Source organism: Scomber scombrus, chromosome 3 (genome assembly GCF_963691925.1).
Source record: "Scomber scombrus chromosome 3, fScoSco1.1, whole genome shotgun sequence".
NCBI lineage: Eukaryota > Metazoa > Chordata > Actinopteri > Scombriformes > Scombridae > Scomber > Scomber scombrus.
This window is the reverse complement of record NC_084972.1, coordinates 22,370,758-22,378,891: the sequence shown is the minus strand read 5'-3', so window position 1 is coordinate 22,378,891 and position 8,134 is coordinate 22,370,758. Positions and strand designations below refer to the sequence as shown.

The 8,134-nt window shown below is 39.6% G+C and overlaps 1 protein-coding gene across 3 annotated transcripts; it reads left to right on the top strand.

The window, feature by feature from the left end:
- Positions 1 to 1,222: 1,222 nt before the first annotated feature.
- Positions 1,223 to 8,102, top strand: tarbp2 (TAR (HIV) RNA binding protein 2). Of its 3 annotated transcripts, none has more exons than XM_062444279.1 (7): positions 1,223 to 1,412; positions 1,926 to 2,240; positions 4,164 to 4,233; positions 4,413 to 4,530; positions 4,658 to 4,785; positions 5,046 to 5,241; positions 6,061 to 8,102. In XM_062444279.1, exons 1-7 carry the CDS (start codon positions 1,360 to 1,362, stop codon positions 6,216 to 6,218), a joined length of 1,038 nt encoding a protein of 345 aa, XP_062300263.1. In that variant the 5' UTR covers positions 1,223 to 1,359; the 3' UTR covers positions 6,219 to 8,102. The 3 variants fall into 3 exon arrangements, with proteins under 3 accessions (XP_062300263.1, XP_062300261.1, XP_062300260.1); XM_062444277.1 differs by having other exon boundaries at positions 4,640 to 4,785; positions 6,064 to 8,102; XM_062444276.1 differs by having other exon boundaries at positions 4,640 to 4,785.
- The last annotated feature ends 32 nt before the right edge of the window (positions 8,103 to 8,134 follow it).

The window sequence follows — 8,134 nt, the reverse complement described above, 5'->3', positions numbered from 1 at the left end:
ATGATAACTTTTCTTTCCACCATAGAAATCCATTAACTGGATCAGTCTAAACCATACTACACTGTGAAGTGAAGTTAGCAAGTTGAAAGATGAAAGATGTTGATTTCAATACAACCCAGCATGTAAATTGCCATGTGTACTGCCATTTAATGCATATACCTTTTTGTTTGTGCTTTTTGACTGACTATTGTCCTCTGACTGGGGATGGATCGGATTTTGATTTCTTCCATATTTGTAGAAGTGTAATTTCCTTAATATCTCCTTATCTGGAGAACAAATGAAAAAAAGTATTAAGAAAATGTCATATTTGTGCTGTTAAATGTCACTATGACCTAAACATTCTGTCAACTAGGTTATTAAACATGTAAGAGCAACTACAGCAACAACTGTGATTGCACTAATCTACAGTCTGTATATGAATCACGTCATGGCCGTATCTACCATACGAGCCCAGGGGCCCAGGAGCCTCAAAAATAGGACGAAAAAAATATCTGTTCCACTTGGCAGCAGGGCTATAAAATGAAAATATCCAAAAGAGTTAATGCACTGTGGTTAGGTTGTATCAATGAGTGTGTGAGAAAAATGATCAACTAGGGGAAAATGGACAACGCCAGAGGTAACCAAAAGGCAAGGCTGCCAAAAGAAAGACAAAACAAAAGGAAAAAGAATAGAAAGAAGCAGCCACAATAAAAAAAGTAATGAAGATAAGTAGCTTTTTCAAAAAGGTTAAAAATGAAGAAGAGGAAGTTGAAACATAAGTTAATTACGGTGGTCTTCATTGCCCACTGTACCCATGGTGGTACTAATCCAGCCTTGAATAACATACTTTGGACCTGCAATTTATCTAAGATAAAGGAAATAGCATTCATTGACTTCAATACCTTTGCTTAATCTTTGCTTAATTGGATGGATAGTATTTAAGTCTTATTAAACCCATGCCTAATATAAACTAAGACAGATCATTACATTGATTGTATACCTATTACTACTCTAAAAAATCATGACAGACATTTTTGGACCCCACCTAGTGAGAGCCCCTATCCATAAATCTGTAGTGACGGCCCTGCCTAGCTTAATCATAGATTAGATAGGACACATACATGTTCCGCTCAATCCAGTAGGAGGCGCTAATGCTACATTTAGGATGCAAACTGCTTCTAAAAATCATCGAAGAAGAGGAATTTAAGCTCGACCAATGAGAGCTCGAGTTCTGCGGAGGGAGGAAGCTTCGTCTGCTCTGTGCATGTTGTCACCTCATCATCTGGCTGGGAAAATATCATCTAATGAAAGCAAGTGTCTGTTTTGGTTGGGGGGATTTGGCATCCGAAACCCACCGGCTCTGTCTGTGTGAAATAGGGAATGAACGACGAGACAGCATCGGACAGCTGGAAGAGAAACTCCGGGTGCTCCAGGTGAAGCTAAACTAGCTAAGCATGCTAGCTAGCCTGGGACCAAATCTGAGGATAACTTCATTTTATTTGCACATTTTCTGACACTGGTTACAACTGAAAAATTGGCTGATGCAAACTTTACTCACCAAGCAACAAAATAACATGTATAAGTGAATGTAAAACAGAGAGATGTTGCCTAACATCAGTTCACTGTCATTAATTAAACTTTCATTTAATGGGTTTTAAAGTTTACACAACACACACAATTAATATTACTCCAGTCCCTGTGCAATACGATATAAACGAGAAAGACACGTTAAATCGTGTGGGGAATAATAGAAAAGTATGTGAAGGTTGATAAAATGTGTCTATAAAGGTTTTGAAAAGCAGGCATTGACTGTGTTTGCCTAATTTCTTTGATATTCTTATATCAGAGAAATCAATAAGATTGATTGACTGTCATTATGAACTGAACCCTAACCCAGTTGCTTGACAATCCATCTAATGCAGGTTATTCTTTTATTCTTCAAATAGTATTGAGCAAATGCTGGCTGTGAATCCCGGAAAGACGCCCATCAGTCTGCTGCAGGAGTATGGAACGCGGATAGGTAAGACCCCAGTGTATGACCTGCTGAAGGCCGAGGGACAGGCCCACCAGCCCAACTTCACGTTCCGCGTCTCCGTTGGAGAGATCAGCTGCACCGGCCAAGGGCCCAGCAAGAAGGCAGCCAAGCACAAAGCAGCCGAGGCTGCTCTGAAGATGCTCAAGGGAGGTCTCGGAGGTCCCGCTGGACTTAGTGTTGGAGTAGACGGATTTATTGGGGTTGATGTGCCTGCTGATGGAGACAAGTCAGTTCCCTCTGTACAGTTTAAATTTCCTTCCATTGACCGTAGTTAAAATGATACATTGGCAGCTACATTAGAAGTAAACCTTTGGATGAAGCATTGACTGATGTTAATCAGTATAATATCTCAATATGCTTGATATACAGTTGTGACCAAAATTATTAGCCCCCCTTGTGAAAATAGTCAAAATTCTTGATTTCTCCATGGAAATGTCCATTAACAACACGTGTTTGTTATTGTGGAAACAAAGACACTACAAAGACAAAAGTTGACAAGTTTGATTAGGATATGTTATTGATACAATGAGTTGAAACAAAAAAGGGCAAAAATGAGAAATCCAAAATTATTAGCCCCCTGGCCATTAATAGTCAATAGTGTACCCTTTCTGAGCCACAACTGACAACAACCTCTTAGAGTAGTTCTTTACTAGGTTGGCACAGGTCTCCTGAGGGATTTTGGCCCATTCTTCCATTGCAAATTGTTCCAACTGGTCCAAATTGCGTGGTTTCCGAGCATGGACATTCACTTTGAGCACCCGCCACAGATTGTCAATAGGATTGAGGTCTGGGCTCTGTGCGGGCCACTCCAGGACCTTGGTTTTGGTATCCTTCAGCAACTGTTGGACCAATTCCGATGTGTGCTTTGGGTCATTGTCTTGTTGGAAGACCCAGCGACGACCTAAGGATAGACTACGAGCAGATTTCTGCATATTATCCCTCAAAATGTCAACATAATTTTCTTTTTTCATGATGCCATGCACCCGAACAAGGCTCCCTGTGCCTGAGGCTGCAAAACAGCCCCACAGCATGATGCTCCCACCGCCATGTTTAACTGTGGGAACTGTGTTCTTAGGGTTACAAGGCCTCTCCCTTTCTTCGCCAAACATAAGCAAGATCCATGTGCCCAAACAATTCCAGTTTAGTCTTATCAGACTAAAGCACAGACTTCCAAAACTCATCTTTACCTTTCAAATGTTCACGGGCAAACCTCAGTCTGGCTTTGATGTGCCGCTCTTTGAGTAAAGGGGTTCTTCTTGGACGATGGCCCTGAAGCCCACCACGATGGAGAGCCCTCACAACTGTGCTCCTTGAAACATCAACTCCAGAAGAGGCCAGGTCAGCAACAATCATCTTGGCAGATGTCTGGAGATTCTTGCTGACATCTCTGACAATTTTCCTCTCTAAAGTTCTTGAAATCTTGAGCTTACGACCACGCCCAGGTTTGTTTCTTATAGAATTTGTCTCCTTGTACTTGGCAATGATGCAACGTATAGTGGTTCTAGACACTGTGAAACGCTTGGAAATGGCAGTATAGCCTTCCCCCTTATAATGAGCCTCCACTATCTTCTTTCTGAGCTCAAGACTGATTTCCTTTGTCTTTGGCATGGTGAGTAAAAGTAGTCCCTCTCAATAATGTGTTCAAGTGCCCTGTTCCTTGGAGTCCTTTTATGCTGATTTAATGTTCAGGTGTTGTTAGGAAGCCAATTGACTGCACAGGTGTGGTTTGAAAGCTGATTGGTTAATTAGGTGTGTTTTTGAAGGCAATAATTCACATTGGGGGAAATATTATTGACCACCCCATCATGGGGGCTAATATTTTTGACATCCCCATTTTTCTCTATATTTGATATAAATCTAGCCTAAAATGTTATTTTATATTCGAAAATGTACCAAAAGCTACTAAAAAGCACTGGTGAATGTTTGATTATATCGAATTTCATCAATGCTGCAAACATTGGGAAGAATTTTAGGAAAATGTTCCATAATTCCTGGGGGGCTAATAATTTTGGTCACAACTGTATCTGGCTCACCATGAGGCATATTGCTGCCTGATATGTAGAATCATTTAGGACTGAACACGTGTGAGATGGAGGTGCTTGTTACTTCCTCTTTTGTGTTATTGATTTTTATCTCGTCCTCTGTGCAGCTCTCAGTCAGAGATGAAGACTTCGGGCAATTCTCAGCAGTCGGAATGTAACCCTGTTGGAGCTCTGCAGGTGATGAAACAAAGATAAAGCTACTGTGGTTTAAGGTTTTATCTTTCTGTAAGATTAATTAATACTGTAATACTGTCAATGTTTAGCCAATCCATCCCAGTTTTCAGTTGTCAAGAACATCTGCAATGTTGTATTAGTTTTTGTTTGTGTAATTATTTGTCAATGTGACTATCTGCTAGGAGTTGGTGGTGCAGAAAGGATGGCGTTTGCCAGAATACACAGTCACCCAGGAGTCTGGTCCAGCACATCGCAAAGAGTTCACCATGACCTGCAGAGTCGAGAGATTTGTGGAAATTGGTAATTGCTCAATTAGAACCATTATCAAGCATACTGTGGTTTTCTTATACTTAATGAGGTCTAACTAAATGAAAATCAGTAAGTCTAACACCTGCAACATGACTCACAGTTTCCGGTTCGTCTTTAGGAAGTGGTACGTCCAAGAAGCTAGCCAAGAGGAACGCAGCAGCTAAGATGTTGTCGCGTATACACGATGTCCCAGTGGACCTGAGGACCAGCAACGACGCTGATGCAGAAGATGACACGTTCACCATGGTGAGAAACAAACTTTATCCAGTTGACAATGCTTATGAGGAGCCTGCATGTTGAATGTTTGACATCATTAGAGGAAAGGACACTCTACTCTGTAGCTTTTAATTTAACCCCAGGTACTTAAAACATTCCAATGTAGAGTACTATAAGCTCTGCACCTGACTCTTGTGCACCATTACCACTTCTCTGTCTCATGAATCTTGCAGGCAGATAATGACAGTGTCCATTAATCATTATAAATCTCATCTCCTCTGCACACAAAGCATATGGGGAGCAGAGCTGAATCGGGTAAAAGTAAAGGCTTCAGCTGCACGTGGGACTCTCTACGGAACTCTGCAGGAGAGAAGATCCTCCAGCTCCGTAGCCACCCTTTGGGCATGCCCTCCGACTCTAACTTCTGCTCTTTGCTGAGTGACCTGTCCACAGAGCAGTGCTTTGACGTCAGTTACCTGGACCTTGGTGAGTCTACATGCAGTACAGTAGCCGATTAAAGTTACACACAACACCCCTTAAGAGGAATGTAAAACTGAAAGAAGTATGAAGTCATGAATATCTGCATGCGTTGAGAACTCTTTTTTAGTTTGTCACTTGCCTCGTACTGCTTTCACATCTGGTTTGCACCATCTGCACAAGTCTTAGCTTGTGTGTGCCGTGTGTGCAGATATGGAGGAAGTGACAGGCAGCTGTGTGTTATCACAGTTTTGTGCATGTGAGCCATTTTATCAGTGGACAACACTTCACAGACAGACAATAATTTTAAGATGGGTTTATGTTTGAGTTATTAGTGTTTGTAATTTGCACTGGATTTTGTTGGGGAATCAGCTTCCAGTGAGGTTATTAAATTTGCAGTTTAAAAGAAAGTGGAACATAGCATGTATTTGAGTTACTACATGCATATGAATGTAGTCATTGAGACATTTATGGTGAGAAACAGACTGAAAAAGGATCATACCTGTCAAACCCCCTAATCTGATTTATAATGGAGATAATATATGTCAGTGAAATGCCACTGAAATATAGTGTATTGATCTTTTCTGGCCACATCATCATTTACTGTCTATGATAATGATCTCTTATCATCCAAAAAAGCCTTGATGGTGTAAATATCCATTTTATAATACATATTATAACTATACTGTGCTATATATTATAAGATATCTGAATCTATCTGAATACTGCTGTTGTAGCAAGCTGCAGGAAAAAAAAAATCAATACTAAGAACTTGTGATTCTTGATTGTTTGGGTTTTTTTTAACATTCTTCTTCGTTCTTGTTTCAGAAGAGCGCAGTCTGAGTGGCTTCTGCCAGTGTCTGGTGGAGCTGTCGACACAGCCAATCACAGTGTGCCATGGCTTCGCTCCGAGCATAGACACTGCTCGCGCCAACGCGGCCCACAATGCACTGCAGTACCTCAAAATAATGGCTGGAGGGAAGTGACAGGCCTCATCATTTTCTTCCTCACAGACTCGAACTCATCACAACAATGTGCCAGGATGAATTTCCACTCCAGACGACACTTATCTCTCGTCAGCGAAATGGTCGTAGCGTGTGTGATGAGTTTCACCTGAATTACCTCAGATTTGGAAATGAAGACTTTTTTTTCTGTCCCCAAACTAACCTATGGAGCCCACCATCATCATCACACTGATATCTATTTGTTGCCAATGAAGATTTAGTTGCCCAAAAACTCATTTACCCATCACATTGACATTTTGCGTACAAATTATTTGTAGATTTTTTTAAAATAAGTTTTTGTTTGTTTGTTATCTGCACCTAGCACTGTATTTTCCTAAAATCTTTATCTTAAAATACAAACGGTGCTCTTGCAGTGAGCTCCCAAATAACTACTCACATATGCTGATGCAACAAAAAGAAGGGTTTGTAGAAATTGGGATTGTGGAATCCTCGATGATTGGTGCTTTGTTTAATCTCCGTTGACGTGGATCAGTGCAAGAAGAAATTTCCCAGCCTTGCTGCTGAATTGTGGAGAGAAAAGGACTCTTTTGCATAAATATCAGAGGATAATTGTTTTAAAGACTTCCCCTTCATACAGCTTGTATGAGTATTGAAAATGTGACTTTTGTTGTGATCATTTCAATTTTTCCAATTATTTTTTTAATGCTCAATCAATTGACATGTTTTAAGATGTAAAATTTTGGAGATTAACCCTTTCTTTTCATGTTAGTAGAATTATTAGGAGATATGAAATCTCTAATGTGTGCAACTCCCTTCTTCATACCGTAGAGTTCCTTGCAACAGTTGGCCAACTCTCAACAAGATCATCACAGGTTTTCGCATTCATAAACACTACAAAAGAAAGAACTAATACCATGTCTTTTTAATTGTGTTGATAACTGACAGCTGCACACATATTACAATTGAATGTAAACCTTATTATTAGTAGTTCACACTTGTCAGTGTAATTATCGCAGTTTCAAAATTAGCCCTTTTTCCCCGTCACCCTTCTTTTAGCAGACTGCAATGATTTTGTGAATTTCTTTTGGTGTAAAACAAATGAAATTCATGATTGGGCTGAAAGAGGAATGTGAATCTTTGATAAAGCCTTTTTTGTGTTATAACTAATGGATCATTAAACAAAGCCTTACTTTTGACTTTCAAGATTGACCAGGCAAATAAAACCACATATTTTAATGTGGAGTCCAAGGTTTTTACCTCAAGACAGATTGTGTTCATTATGCCGAGTTTGTAATGTGAAACCTTTTAATTTTTTTTGTCGATGTGACCTTGATTCCTGTAATAATATTTCCAGGTTGTATTCTCCACCTACCTGTAGTGTCTTTGTCTGAGGTTTAATTATTATCTTCATTACCTTAATCACTTATATGCTGTCTTGCACAGTTTAAAAAAGGTCTCAGTATTGAAAATGGTAGAGTCTGCAATACTTTAAAAGATAATGTCGTTTGCACAATGTAGGCTGACAGAGTTCCTGTACATCACATTGCAGTGTGCTTGACGTAATGTTGACCTCATTCTCTGGAAAGGCAGAACAGCATGTTTTCTGATTACTGAAATAAGGAAGTTACATTGTTTGGGGGTTTTTTTAAATTTAATTTAATGTGCTGACACTCTTGACATCAATTCTGACATTAAATTCCAAATACTCAACTTCTTTATGGTGTTAAGAGGAAACTGTGCCCAATTTTAAAAAAAACAAATGAACTCAAATGTGAGCTCCCTGTCAAAATGACTGTTTCCAATAAAGCGTCGTTTGTTGTAAACTTTACTGCAAACTGTCATAATCAAATATGCTCAAAGTTCTGATTAAACCTGCCAATCTAGTCCAATAATGTACAGCACAACACGCACAGCATATCATCAAGGCTTTATTTACA

What these genes read in the sequence shown, in the direction of transcription:
- tarbp2 (XM_062444276.1), top strand. Translation starts at nt 1,360, where the DNA reads ATGAACGACGAGACAGCATCGGACAGCTGGAAGAGAAACTCCGGGTGC. An exon ending in AAGATGACACGTTCACCATG is followed by an intron (nt 4,786 to 5,045) that starts GTGAGAAACAAA and finishes CTGCACACAAAG; the next exon opens with CATATGGGGAGCAGAGCTGA. An exon ending in CGTCAGTTACCTGGACCTTG is followed by an intron (nt 5,242 to 6,060) that starts GTGAGTCTACAT and finishes TTCTTGTTTCAG; the next exon opens with AAGAGCGCAGTCTGAGTGGC.